Source organism: Rhipicephalus sanguineus, chromosome 7, assembly GCF_013339695.2.
Source record: "Rhipicephalus sanguineus isolate Rsan-2018 chromosome 7, BIME_Rsan_1.4, whole genome shotgun sequence".
NCBI classification, from domain to species: Eukaryota; Metazoa; Arthropoda; class Arachnida; order Ixodida; family Ixodidae; genus Rhipicephalus; species Rhipicephalus sanguineus.
The window spans coordinates 137,658,952-137,673,999 of NC_051182.1; the positions used below are offsets into that span (position 1 = coordinate 137,658,952).

The window sequence follows — 15,048 nt, forward strand, 5'->3', positions numbered from 1 at the left end:
AAACCAGCTGATAATGAAGCCAAGGAAGATATATGGGACGTTAACTGCACTGTTTTAAGTGTATTGTAACAATTGTTATGCAGATGTGAAGAAAGTCTGGCAAAAACGAAGAGTGTTACACACTCACCGTCATGGCTTGGGGCGGCGCTGACTAACACTACAATGGGTTTGCATGTAGATAAATACCCGATAAGTGGACGAGGGAACGACCGCCGCTGTAGCTCAGTTGGCAAGAGCATCGGGCGCGTAATCCGAAATTCGCAGGTTCGGTCCCTGTAAGCGACAAGTGGTCTTTTCGTCCACTTTACTTTCTTCACATGTATACCACAGCTGTTACACTACACTTAAAACAGTACAATTAACGCCCTCTGTACCTTCCTCGGCCTCATTATCTGCAGGTTTTCATTAAGGTTGTGTAAAACAAAGAAGCGAGCCCTCAAAAAGTGCCTTTCTTCATTTCTGTTATACTGTCACTCTCATAAGACACTTTTGCTGGAAGGGCGGAAGGCAAAAAAAAAAACAGCACAGTGAAGTCGAAGAAGAAAAAAGTATATATACCTATTAAATAAAAGAAAGAAAAATATTCTATTCCAATATCGAAAATAAGTAAACATGTATTACTTATATCTTCCCAAACCTTCCGGGAGAGTTATGGCGAGTAGAGCAACAAGAATTATGTCGCGCACGGTGGAATTGGATGAATGTGCATACAATAACACGCATACGAGCCCGCGAACACAAACATACATGTTCTAGCTCTCACTATGTTCGGAAGAAGAATAAGAACGGGATGGAACGCATTTGGGAAGGCGTCCTCAGACCACGAATGGCAGTTTACCAATATCCATCAAGAGAAAGGTATGTAACAGCTGCATATCTTAACGGTACTTACGTACGGGGCAGAAACCCGGAGGCTAAGGAAAGGGTTCACCTAATTAAATTGAGGACGATGCAGCGAGCCATGGAAAGGAAAATTATAGGTGCCACCTTAAGGGACAGAAATAGAGCAAAGTGGGTCAGGGAACAAATGGGTGTTAAGGACGTCTTAGCCTCGAGAAGAATAAATGGGCATTGGTAGGGCATGTAGCGCGTCAGCAAGATAACCGCTGGTCATTGTAAGGGTAACAGACCGGATCCCAAGAGAAGGCAAACGCGAGAGGGGAGACAGAAGTTAGGTGGCCAGATGAGATTCAGAAGTTTGTGGGGATAACATAGCCGCAGCAAACACTGGACCGAAGTAATTGGCGGAACGTGGCAGAGGCATTCACCTTGCGGTGGGCGGAGTCAGGCTGATTATCATCATGTTGGAAACCACGCGCACTACTCGGGAATGCATCGAGTACATACTTTAGCGTCGTTCATGTAAGACCGGCCAACGTCTGTCAACGTGTCCGACAGCTTCTTCCCCGAAAAAGAGTGTAATCCTGACGGTTGGCTTTAAGTGCTCTCCGCTGGAATGACGTGGTAAGACTACTGGTGAAGTGAGGTACGTGACATTACGACGCGGTGAATGAGTAATGATGCTCGGTAGCACATCGGCTGTCGTCCGTCTCTGACATTCCGGGTAAAGCAGAAGCGGCGCGTATAAGGTTAATCGACAAAAAAGCATTGCTTAACAACGCGTGTCCTCTCCCGCGAACAATCTGCCTTATTGGCGTGCATACGTAAACACACCATGCCATTCCAGCTTATGCAACATCGACGGTTCCTTTGTTGCCGATGCAAAAACACGAAACACCGGCGTCGCGCGTCTGTAGAAACTGTGGCTTGATACAGTTCTTGGCGTTTCCGCCTGCTTGTCAACCGTTGGCAAGGGAGCATGTCTATTTCCTGTCGCATAAGAAAAATGAAAACAGAAAAATCTTGTCGTGTGACTCAGCATCAAACAGAGTACTCGTCTGCTTGTCATCTGTTTGTCGTCTGCTCTTGCCTGCTCAGAGCATGCGCCGCGAGGTGAAGTGCGTCTAGCTACCTAAACCTGCGCCGGGCGCGTGTAGACCCATGCACACTAAGCGTGTTACACCCTGTCACGTGATTCACCAGGCACGTTCACTTCCTGGAAACCGCGCATTTAGGGGTCATTGACATTCGCACATTTGATGATGGAAAAGGGAGCTGCGTAGGAGACTCTTGACATGTCTCTTTTGCTGCAACCAGCGGCGACAGACGAAGTAGCAAACAACAAAACAGTGCACAAGGCTGTCTTTTTCTTCTCTATTTGTCAATTACGTAAGAGATTTATATGTACTCGAGCCGTATCGTAACAGAGAAACTTTCGTCGGCACGTGCTATAGCGTTCTGACTCAGTAAGCGCGATGATTCGCTGTTGCTAGGAGACAACGTCTGCAGTACACCTCGTCGATCTTACAGGCAAGCAATATTGGGCAACAAGCAGATAATCGAATTGCATTGCTGCCACAAGTAGCATGTGTGAGAGGGAAAAGAGGCGAAAGATGTTAGGGTGGTTATCTTGGTTGCACATGGTTTGCTACCATGCACTGGATGAGGTGAACAGAACAACAATAAGGAAAGGAAGAATTTAGAACAAGCAATGCGCGCGTAGACGTAAAAGCGTTCATCACGCGAGCGAATAGAGATTCTTTATTATTTGGGAAAATTAGGTGAAGAGTGGGGGTAAGTGACGCAGTAACTGTCTCTCAGGCGAGGACACCACAACCGCGACACCTGAGGGGAAAGGGGAGAAAAGTATAGGAGAAGTTAGAGTTACAGTGGAGGAGGAGGCCTGGGGGAGTTAAACATCACTGGGGGGAGAGGGAAAAAAAAGAAGAAAAAAAAGGGAACACGAGTTAAACACATGACTGGGGAAGAGGGAAAAAAAAGAAAAACACGGAAGTTCCGTTTGTTGGGGGCTTGGTCGGCGAGGTTCAGAGCGAGCACCGACAGCTAAGGGCAGAGGCGTGAGGTAAGGAGGGTGGAGTTGCTTGCCCTTCCCTAGAACTGGCCCGAAAGGGGCGCGGTGGGAGGGGGGCGCATGAGTTCGGAGGAGGGGCGGCAACGCCCCCCCCCCCTTTTCCTGCATTTCTATTGAATATATGCCGCACTTAGACTTAAAAAGCCACTCGGTTCCTTGTGCATTCACCCAATAAGGCTGAAAGGCGAAAGCCATCCTCTGCTCAGTGAGTGGTATTGGCCCCCCTCCGAATGCTTCCTGCACCTAACGTGGTTTTGCACTGCCTCCGGGATCGGCGCACCTTTGACCAAGCGACGATTTCACGTGATGACTTCATCAGTTGACGTCACGAACGTTGCGTGACCTCACAAATTTTAGCGATCTGTGATGTAGTGATGACGCCATCACATGATAATTATTTTCTGCATCCTTTCGTGTTGACGCTGACGGTCACTATTCGCGTTTGATGATCCATCTGAGGCTTTCGCCTTCATAAATCAATGACAAATTTTGGTTGGTAACAACTTTGTTGATAGTCCTGCAGAGCCTTCACCGACCGGGCCTTAGGTTTCCCACGTGGGGAAGTAGTCTATTACCTTTCCCTTGGCTTCATTACTATTTAGATGCTCATGGCTGGCGCTGCGATATGACAGGCCTAGTTGCCCATTGAAAGGCACGGCTGGTCGAGCTCATGGTCGAGCTCATCCACACTCTCCGTCATCAGCTGATTCCCCCTCACGCCGATAGGGGGAGAGGAGCCAGCATACCACTGTGTTCTTTCGCGTGAGCGCTTCGGCGCTCTCTGCTACGTGACTGGTGTAGCCAAGAAGCCTGCGCGGCCGAACGCACGTCAACTGCCCCTTTACCCTCACGCTGTCTACCGCTAGTCGCTTTTCGCATCGCTGGCATGCTGTCATTTTGTATACAGTGCTTCTGTGGGCCATCGCTCCTTCCATTTTGTTTGCTGTTGTTTCTTGTCGTTCATGCTCGCTCGTTCCCGTCAATGTCCCCGTGCCGTTTCTGTAGTGGACGCACGGCGTTTTGCCACGTCGTCAGCGGCTGGAATTGACGGGTCGACCGGAACCAGCAAGCGTCGCTGACTGATGCAGCTTATACGTAGGGAATGTGGCTGATTTTTTTCCGCACCTATAGCTTCCCTAACCATACAACGTCATGCTGCTGTAACGCAGCTCGCAAGGAAATGGCGTCCCATGCTCTGCCATTCTTCCATACTTTTCCGTCAATACTAAATACCGGGCCGGACCTCTACATCTTTGTGACAGGGACTGCGGGAAATCTCATAGTCATGCAACATCTCATTGTCATAAGGTAAATGTGAAGCATTGCACAGAACAGGAGACACCGCGGAGCAAGGAAACGAAAAGAAGACACCGACTGGCTTGGAGAGACTCGCTGAAGATGTATCAGCGATTGCATATGTCTTTCTTGTTTCGTGTCGTCCATGCAGCCGGATTGCGCTGCCATATGTGGCAGCGCACAACGGGTATAGCGTATATGCTGTACTAAATGCGCTATACTACACTATAGTGTCTGCTATGTTATCTATTATATACTATACTATATGCTATCCAGTATAGCATATATGCTATACTATACTATATTTACACCACTATAGCATGCATGGTATACAGCAGAGACATATACTCCACCTCGCAATCTTCTTTTTTTGCTAAAGCTTCAAGCTTCTGTCCCGTAAGTTGGTATCGGTAGAAGGCAATAGCTTCACATGTCTTCTGGAGAGCACCGCGGTAACCGGCGAATCATAAATTGTTAATGCCCGGCGTACGCGCTAGAGCCCGATTTCATATCCGTTCTTTTTCTCATTAGGTTATCCTGCTTTGACAGACTAACTGACCGGCAGTGTGACTGAGTGGTTCATAAGTTGATTTATTTATTGATTGTTTGATTGATTGAATGACTGACTGATTAAGCTAACATGACATGCCACATAAAATGTATTTGAACTCTGCTTCCAACAGATAAGGAACCTTCTGGTATGTTTTGTTTCGTAAACTCTTTTTTTCTTTTCTTTTTGCGTGCTGCAGACGGTGCTGCTGGTTGACCCGCAGAGCTCCGAGTCCAGCGACAAAAGCCGGAACGGGAGCAGTCAGCGAAAGGTGGTCAGTCACCGGTACACCTTCGACTGGACACTGGACGAGAGGAGCTCGCAGGTACGTTAAACGTGCAGACCAATACCGTGCGCTGGCATGACAATTCAAAGCCACAAGCCGCAATGGCACAGCGAATGACTGTCGTTTGTCTTGCTGCTAATGAATGTAATGTTGGGACAAATAATTATGACCATTAACTGCAACAACTCATTCAATGTTGAATGCCCACACTGCACCGCGCAGCCAACAGAGTACCGTCAACATACATGCCACCGGTTCACTTAATGGGATTGGCGGCGCAGCACTGACACAGTCAGCAGTGTTGACTAAGAACCGGGCGGTAATGCTTGGCGAATTTGAGCGAGAAAGGCATATGTATTATATATATTGCTTCTCTCGGCTGAAGTGCGAACTCATTTGAGCTCAAATTTGACAAGCTGACGACATCTACCGTCCCGTACTTTCTCAGAGCCCAATCCGAGATAAAGGCTAAAAAATTGATGGCGACTTGACGTCACAAGAAGTTAGTAGACGAATGAAATAAACTTGAACTACAGCTATCGAATGGAAAAGTGGGTTTCGAATAAACTGCCCACCCCTCATGAGCTTGAAAGTTTCCCAGCACTAAAAGGCTACTCGCAATATCTTTCTTTTCAAAGGCCGCGAGTCTCATCTACTACTGGTAACATCTGTCGCCCTAAAGATCAGTTAATCGACCGTTAAATAAATAGGCTAGTGAATGAACGCTTGTTTCGCAGGAGGAAGTATACCGGCAAGTTGGCAAGCCTCTGGTCGAGAACCTACTACAGGGTTTCAATGGAGCAGTGTTCGCATACGGAGCCACGGGTGAGTGTACACATCTGAAACGCATCCATTAATCTTGCTGCCTTTGGTACGACCAACGTTGATTGACTTAACCGTCAGAGCACCGAGTTCGTTCAGCTGAGCACACAGATAGCTTAAATGGGGACACTCCTCACAAATACTCCCTAAACTGATACGTCACTCGACGTTCAGATGGCGCTGCAAGGGTGGACGCATACAGATAAAGGGACCAGATGTAGATAGAGCCTGTGTTGTCTACAATGTGGAGATACCACAACATAAGAAGCGCCCGCTTATTTCGCTGCGTCATGGAAGCACTATATCATACTCCGATGTCAATGTGAATAGCGTCCATCAATCTTATTTACTCGACAATACTAAAACAGTAAACGTTAAACGACAGACGAATCAGTGCTGTCTTTTGTAGAAAAAATTTTTTTAGCGCTGCAAAGTTGAGGACGAAAAAAAAAAAACATGGACAACACAGACGGAGCGCATTCGACAGACGATGCGCTTCGTCTGTGTTGTCCATGTTCTTTTTTTTCTCGTCCTCAACTTTGCAGCGCTAAAAAATTTTTTTCTACAGTATGTTCCAACTAGCCTCCACCCAAGCTATTCTGTATTTTGTGTAAATGAAAGAAACTATCAGAAGGCGTGTATCGTATCTTGCTTGCTGCTTGCTTGTCGTGTGCTGGTATGGTCATTTGATATTTCAACCTGAGTCTATTTATTCTCACACGAAATTTTGATTCTACATTAGTGAAATATTCCACAGATTTTAAGTTTGGTATTCCCTTGAAGAAAGATACATGTGCTTATGTGACTATAAACCACGAAAGACTGAACAAATTCGTATGCGAACAACAGAAGTCACAGGGTCCCTCAAGAATTCAACTAAGACGACTCGAAGGCGAAAGCCATTTTCTTTTTTTTCTTAGTCGATTATATTGATATCCCCACTCCCCTCCCCCGAAAGCCTTCTGCACTTAACGCGGTTTTGCACTGCCTCCGGGATCGGAGGCTTGCAAGTGTTCTGCCCCTCACGTGGTCTTGCCTCCGGGATCGGCCCACATTTGACTTAGCGACGATTTCATATAATGGCGTCATCATGTGACGTCCCGTTATGTGATTTAAAGTGACGTCACACCTTTAGCCGTCTCTGAGGTCGTGATGGCGTCATCACATGATGGGGATTTTTTCCATGACTTCATATTGACGCCGCCGCCGATGGCGGTGGTGACTTTTCGCGTTTGGTGAGGTATCTCAGGCTTGCGCATTAAAAAGCTGTGTTGTTATGGAAGGTTTGGCTCTCTTTTTCGAGGTTTTGATGATGACTGTCGAACGACATCTTAATGCAGTTGAACTTACGCGAGTCATGTTTCGATCTGACTGTTGTACTTTAGTCAGCAGTTTCGTTGAACGTATAACTGTTAGCTTATAGCAAATGCGTTGCATTCACTGAGTTGAACACACTGTGCGCAGGCGCCGGCAAGACTTACACCATGGTCGGCACCGACAAGAGCCCCGGTCTTATGGTGCGGGTGTTCGACGACATCTTCCAGTTCGCAAAGCAGAACGACGCCACGACGCGCACCAGCGTTCTCATCTCGTACATGGAGGTAATTAACGTTGACGTAGGCAACAAAATATGCCCCGTGTGAAGGGGTGCCTCGTGTTCTCTTTCTGGCAGTAGGTGACGCCACCAGAATAACGCTGCAAATGTTACGTCTACATCACATTTACAGTACTACGTATTCGGTAGCCGCCATACAAATAAACTATTGGCATTATTATATGTGTATTCTACTCTATTCTATTCGTATTCTATATGTTATATGAAGCCATCACTGCTTTTTCTTATGCAACGTAACGGCAAGCAGCGACGGCTTCGGGCATCTACGATTTCTTGCCTATACCAGTGAGGACCTCAGAGATTGACGGCTAGTGTCCTAAAGGGTCGACCTTTCAGGTTATCAATCGAGATAGCCCGGCCGAAGGCATGGTTGCGTATTATTATGACTGAAAATAGCATTATTTCGTCGTAAAAGGATTACCTGGCTCTTTAATTCAATCAGAAAAGATTAGGTTTCAGTGCCCCACTCAGCAAAACGTGAACCAATCTAGCATAAACTGGTTTGTCAAAGTGTATGATAATATAAACAAAATACTTGAGCCTCAGCTTCTGTATTTGCCAGTACGGGCACAAAGGACTCCCTCAAGCCATTCTTGAATGGTTTTTCTATTCGCCTCCAATCGTATTGTTTGTAATAAACCAATCAAATCAAGTCTAATCAATCAAACAAAACTACAATATGTTCTTCAATTATAGTTCACGGTAGTGGACATTTTTCTAGTAGAACACCTCCCCTCCCCCTCAACTGCCGGACATAAAAAATTCGTTGGTGACCTAGATATGTGACCTGATAAATACCAACGTAATGTAACCTATAGGAATGTATATGTGGTAAATGATAACGTATTTGAGTTGACTGAGTGCCTTAGTTATCTATTGTCAGATAGATAACTGCAAGACGTCGCCAAATAGGACACGGTCAAAAAAATAGTTCTATGAGTCTTTAAAGGGCCCTGCAACACTTTTCAGCATGGTCAAGAAGCGCTGCAGATCGGTAGTAGAGGCTCCCGAGAGCACGTGAGCCAAACATTATAGCGCGACACGCACCCCTTAATTTACAATCAATTCTCAAAGTCACTAAAAATCGCTTCCTCTTCTCTCGAAAAATTATGCTATTAGGGGCGAAGCTCCTTAAGGCGGCACCCGTTCGTCCCTCGTAGTCGTCGTCGTCGTAGTAGTAGTAGTAGTAGTAGTCCGTAACAAGTCTTACGCTTTGACCTCCAAGGTGGTGCCGGTGGGAGATTTTTCCTTTGCGTTGTTGAACAATAAAAAATTCGCAGTGTTAACTAAAAGCCGAATTCTTCTGTCTCTCATTCCCCATTAGCAGCCATTGGCATGTTCCAGTAGGAAACGTTAGTAGAAGTAGAAGTGTAAGTGTTAGCTAAAAGCCGACTTCTTCTGTCTCTCATTCCCATTAGCAGCCATTGTTTACCTCCAATGTAGTGCCTGGTGAGATTTCTCCTGTGCGTGATTAAACAATAAAAATTTTGTTCAAAACGCCGTTGATTGATGAAATAAACCAACGAAAGACGCCAGATGTTTTGTAAAAGCAAAACGAAAGAACGCCAGCTGCTTAACGAAAGACGCCAGAAGTTTTCTAAAGCAATGGTTTTCTAAACAATGAAAATTCACAGCGTACATGTAAAATTAAAGTGAGCTGCAAGTCGTCATAACTCATCGAACCTTTAGTATAAACGCGCCCGATCTCACGTCGGTGATGATGTACTGGGCAGAATTCACGGAAGATTCACGGTTTACCGATGAACCTCCGCAGCTTCGCCCACTCATCATCATTCACTCCGTGGATATGCTGTGATTTTTTACTCAATATCACTGCGTCATTGACTGAAGTTCCACGCCATGGGCTGATTTGAGCCTGCCGGGCTCTGTAGTTACTGCGGCCGCCGCGGTAGTCCGCCACGTGCCCGCGCGCGCGATCCCACTGAAAGTAAACCGCGCGTTCAAAGAAAAAATTAAACCATCTCCCGCTAAAGGGGACCATGAGGCGACGCGAAGTCGGAGCACTTGCACGATCGTGTTCCGTTGGCGTTCGCTGCGCATGCTACCGACCTCACGTCGTGGAACGCGAAGAGGAACACTACCCGCGTCGTGTCTTCCCTCTAGCCTGGCCGTTAATTCTCACAGGGCGTGCGGGGAACGTCGGCAGGCGCGAGAGAGAGGCAGCGTAGGAGAGGAGAGAGAGGGGGAGGGGACGCGCATGCGCTGGCCCTCATCGCGGCGCTGCGCAGGAGAGAATTTCGGCATGTCGAGCCCGCATTTGAGAGGAGCCAACCGAGGCAAGCGCTGGACTGAACGCGCGCAGCGCTCTACTATTTGAAGGAGAGGAGACTAGAGGAGGAGAGTAGCGTATGCGCCGTGAGAGCAGAAGCGAGAACGCAGGAGAAGCGCAAGCAGGTGCTGGTAGAGAAGTGGAGAGAGTAACGCGCAGCTGTTGGAGAGAGGGAAGGAGGAGAGTCGCGCGTGCGTAGTGTGAGTGCGGACATCAACGGTGCGTTCGGATTACCACGCCGTCTTACATACCCCCGAGCAAGCGATACTTCGCATCTAAAAGAAGTGATCAAGGTCACGACGCGCGCGTGACGTACCTTCTTTCTCCGTGCCATCCCCCCCCCCCTCCACCCCTGCTTAGCTACCAACGCTTTCGTCGGGACGAGAGAAGAGAGAAAGCCATCACAGCGTGCGACAAATCTTTGTAACTCCTGTTCGTACTGGACAAATTCTAAAAATTTTCGCGGCGGTCGATTAGTAAGGCAATAAGCTCCTTCAGTGAAGCCATTCCATGGCTACTTGGAAAAGTGTTGCAGTGCCCCTTTAAGACTAATCGTAGAGTTCGCCAATATGTCCATCGTCAATATTTCCGTCGCATGTTTGCCCCGCAGATATACAATGAGAACATCAGGGACCTGCTCAACACTTCCAACAACTACCTGGAGCTGCGGGAAGACCCCATGGGTGGCAACCAAGTCCTGGGACTCTCCGAGGTGGAAGTCACCAACTCTTCAGAGGTGATAGCCTGCATTGCCTCGCGAGTCGAATAACCACAGGGTTTTCATTTTCTCTAATTCAGTCCGTATTTATTGCATTGTCTGTAATAATAGTCATCCACATAGCATCGTCACCTCTTCATTTATGGATCATAAACAAGTGTACTAATTGCGTAGCGTACATTATCATTTAGCCGCTATTCGTTACGCTTTAGTTTTCCTAATGAGATTTTCCCATTAAGGCCCAAGCAAAAACTATTTGTTGAATTTATTTGAAATTTCGCGCACTTATCTAACTAGAGTAGAGAACAACATCTGGCAATTTTCATTGAGTTACATCTATTTCTTCAGAAGTTATGATACTGTACTATAGAAAGTACGCTGGGCTCTTGCGATAGCAGTGCAGGCTTCTCGGCACAAGAATAGCAAGCATGCTTGGCCCTTGCCATACTAAAACCAAAGTTGTTTTGGCACATGCAACTTGTCAAGGCAGCGACGCATCATGCAAAGCGTTGTACCATACTTTTCGCAGCATCATTTCTATTTATCACAGACAGTGCACTTCGACCGTTTTTCAATCTTCTTTTGAAAATGCCTATATGGATGGAGGGGACTGGCAGGCACACTGGACACGGAACGCCTCTTGATAGTTCTATTGTATACATGGCACAGGTAGTGTCTTGCAAGTATGCAGGCGAATGACAGCAGGTGATGCATAGAGGGTCTGCTAACCTCCAGGAGGTTGGCAGATCCTCTATGCATTCAGTGCAGCAATGTTGATGATCTGTGTAAATAGGGCCTTCCATGACTTTTTCCCACGAATGAAAATTCTGTAGTTATACGCAGCTTGACTGTGGAGGTGAATCTCTCCCGTGCCAATATTTCTCTAGCTGCTGACGATGTTTCGTGATGGCACTACGCTTTTCTTTTGAGTTGATGATCATGTACTTACAGAGCGTAGTGGCTCGACAGTGTCATAGTTCATCGCCATAGCAACTATGCTATTGTCTTTGCCCTTTACGAAAAGAAACCCGTTTCCCGGATTGAAACAGAAGCAGTCTTCCCGATTTCTTTCGTTCCATCAGGCAGAAGGCATTCATTCCCACAGCCGTCTTCCCCCTCGTCCTCAGCCGTTTTGGAGTGACAATTATTTCACCAAGAGGATCTCGTATATCCCTGCCGGCATCTGTTGCAGTCTCCCGAGTCTCAAATGACCGTAAAAACGGCATTCTTCTGACGAAAATACCTGGTTCGATCTGTGAGGCAACCTAAAACGCAATGCACATGTAAGCTCTCACAAAGGCCCAGCGTACTACGAAAAGTACACTAACGTTTGATTACCCCTCAGAGCAAAACTGTGCACTGCAGCTGATTCTTGCGCTTCGTCGCGATTATATTGTTCTTCCTGAAGCACAATCAATCTGTTTTTTTTTTCAATATATACAGTGTGAAACCTTAAATTAATTGAGAAAACGTAGTAGTCGTCACATGCGTTCGACGGGCGCTCGTTTTCCAAAAGTTTGACAACTCGTAGCACAGAAAAAATTGACCTGAGTCAATATGTTCAATTAGGAGTGTCTTGCTGCAGTCTTTAGCATCAAAAATGCAAATAAGAAAAATTAGAATATTGAATAGTGTATTTTCTATTCCAAAGAAATGAAGTGTACTTTGTAAAGTACGCTGGGCACTAATGGGTTAATAAGATCGTTATTGTCATGCTATAACATGTCATATAGTTACTTTCTGGAAAACTTTTAACATTGCGTTTATGTGCTCGGCTGCCGACGTGAAAGTCGCGGGTTCGATCCAGGCCAGCGCTGTCGCATTTCGATGGAGGCGAAATGCTAGAGGACCGTGTACTGTGCGATGTCAATGCACAATAAAAAAAAAGGTAGTCGAAATTTCCAGCGCCTTCCACTACGCCGTGTAGACGGTGAAAGGGCGAGCTGCGTTTCACCCCGATCACCCATACTCTCTGACAGGTGGACCTGCCACGGTGGTCTAGTGGTTATGGGGCTCGACTGCTGACCCGCAGGTCGCGGGATTGAATTCCGACCGCGGCGGCCGCATTTTCGATGGAGGCGAAACTGCTTGAGGGCCTGTGTACTTAGATTTAGGTGCACGTTGAAGAACCCCAGGTGGTCGAAATTTTCAGAGCCCTCCACTACGGCGTACCTCGTAATCATATCGGGGTTTTGGGACGTTAAACCCCAACAATTATTGTTATAATCTCTGACGGGTGCAAATAAAGTGTTTTCTCTCTCTCTCTCTCCCTCCTCCGAGCGCACAACACGTGTCCATCCCATAACGGTTCCAAAGGTCAGTTGCTCACACGAGTGCTAGCGCCATCTCTACGCTATGAGACAGAGTGACACAACGATTGGTGGCATGTGCCGCCGCCGAGTATCTAGACACTTGTGAAAAGGGCCTCGGCGGTGGCGTTCGGCGGTGGCGTTCGTCCGCGGTCTAGATCCGCAAGAAACTAGCTATATGAAGCTTCGCTGTGGAAACTTTCCATTGCGGCACCTGTTATTGCATTAGCGTTGCATTAGGTTACAGCCCGGAACTTGGTGCACTTCGCGGTAGTGTGTTTTCCGTGCCGTTTACGTGGAAAACAAAACATGGCGTGTCAGTTTCCGTAGAAGTGGTCACGTAATACAGCATCCTAATTTCACCTCTTCCCGAAAGGTTTGCGTTCGTATAGATAAACAGACCTCTCTGCCCTCTACCGTCACTCACACGTGAGGCCATCAAACGCGCCCTCTACTCCAGAGCCCGCGTGCAAAGCGACAAGTGCAAACAAACGTGGCACGGAAATGTCGTGTTGAAACGCCATCAGTCAGCGGCACGGCTCCACTCATTGCCATCGCCTAGATTGCATCTCCGGGTCTATTCGCACTTATAACCGCTTGATGGACGAGACAGTGCCGAGTCTGACTTTGAAATTACGAGCGTGCGTACGCAGGAAAAAAAAAAGGTTTGGCTGAAGTCGGTGTGCTGGTTCATGATCGACATTGGATATCAAACACTAACGGCACCTGCAGTGGCTCCCTAACACACAGACTCCAGAACGGTACAGACATATATATTTTCTATAAAACTCTGCAAGAGGGATGACAGTGGTTATTGATAGGGAAAGGAAAAATTTAGGAACCCTTCCCTTCCCTTGCTGGGTAAATGGGGCCAAGGGAAGCTTAGCGTGTCCATCCCAGACCTAGTATTTTCCTTTCTTTCTATCGCATTGCTGGATTATTCCTCCTAACTGTTTCCGTCCTCGATCGCGGGAATCGGACCTTCATCCACGTGCGTAGCAGTGCAACGCTTCTGTTGCTACAGGCAACAACGATGGCCGTGCGGGAAACGACGAAGTTCAACGATGAAAAGCAACAAACGTGAAATGGCAAGTGACCTCGATAAAAGATCGCATTACCACATCAAAAGCCGCTGATCGCCGACAGGACCGCGATCGAGATAACTTCAGTTGTTGGAAAACGGCGCACACAAATGCGTATGTGACCGGCGCACCTTCGAGAGCCTCATTTCAGTACAATGGACGGCGCCGCATTTTTCGCGAACTATGCCGTCGCCACCACCAAAACCTCCAACTCACGGGAGCTTCGCTTAAAAAGAAAGAGCCGTTGTGTACCCAAATATGAATTGATTCCAATAAAAATAAGAGCCTTAATCTGACCAAAATGTCACGAAAACACAAGCTTAGCATGTCCAATTTGGGTTAATCTTGGATATTGCTGGCTACTGTTCGCTGGTATCACCTAATATAGGCTATTCGCTGTTGCAACAGCAGGTTGTCGTAATTTAATGTCTATCCAATACCGTAATAATAGAACCTTTTCATATTTGTAAAGCTAGCTTTCCTGCGATGCGGTTAGCCCAACTAATGGCAGCTAGTCTGTTCTGCAAACAACGTGTTCAAGCGCAGTTTGCTTGCGCTATGACGCTGAAGATGTCTACTCGGCTCTGTTGACATAAACATGCATAATAGACAAGCCCCACCATGTGCAACTAGGACCTCCTTTACACTTGAAGCACAACAGGTGCCGCCATTAGTTGGGCGAACGTGCAACGCAGGGAAGCACACTTGCGGATTATGAAAAGAGTCTACTGTCTACCAAACTCTTCTTTTTTCGCACGAGTTATGAATGGCCTTTCTTCGTTTCGTCGCGTAGGTCTTACGGCTTCTGCAGAAGGGTAACAAGCGGCGCACCGTGGAGCCGACGGCGGCCAATCAGACGTCGTCGCGATCTCACGCCCTCTTGCGGGTCTCCATACGTCAGTCGAGCAAGGACGTCACCGACGCGGACACGACTCGGCACCGCGTCGGCAAGCTCTTCATGGTCGACCTGGCCGGCTCCGAGCGCGCCTCCAACACCAAGGTAACAAGGCACTAAACCTACAGCGATGTTTTCGGTGTAAATTGGAGGATCCTTCAATCATTAAAGGCACACGAAACTTGCGGCGCCTTTAACCCTTTCAGACCCAGATTCATCCTGTTCATTGTAGGCAACTGGTTTTCACAATTTA

General features: G+C 47.2%; 1 protein-coding gene across 3 annotated transcripts in view; it reads left to right on the forward strand.

Moving 5' to 3' along the window:
- Window positions 1-15,048, forward strand: part of LOC119400059 (kinesin-like protein KIF19) — a 428,957-nt gene that overhangs the window by 372,313 nt on the left and 41,596 nt on the right. For all 3 annotated transcript variants that reach the window (XM_037666980.2, XM_037666981.2, XM_049417951.1), the window contains exons 3-7: window positions 4,978-5,103; window positions 5,802-5,889; window positions 7,351-7,487; window positions 10,402-10,527; window positions 14,694-14,900. In XM_037666980.2, the coding sequence (XP_037522908.1) occupies window positions 4,978-5,103; window positions 5,802-5,889; window positions 7,351-7,487; window positions 10,402-10,527; window positions 14,694-14,900 (684 nt within the window). The remainder of the gene's footprint in view (window positions 1-4,977; window positions 5,104-5,801; window positions 5,890-7,350; window positions 7,488-10,401; window positions 10,528-14,693; window positions 14,901-15,048) is intronic.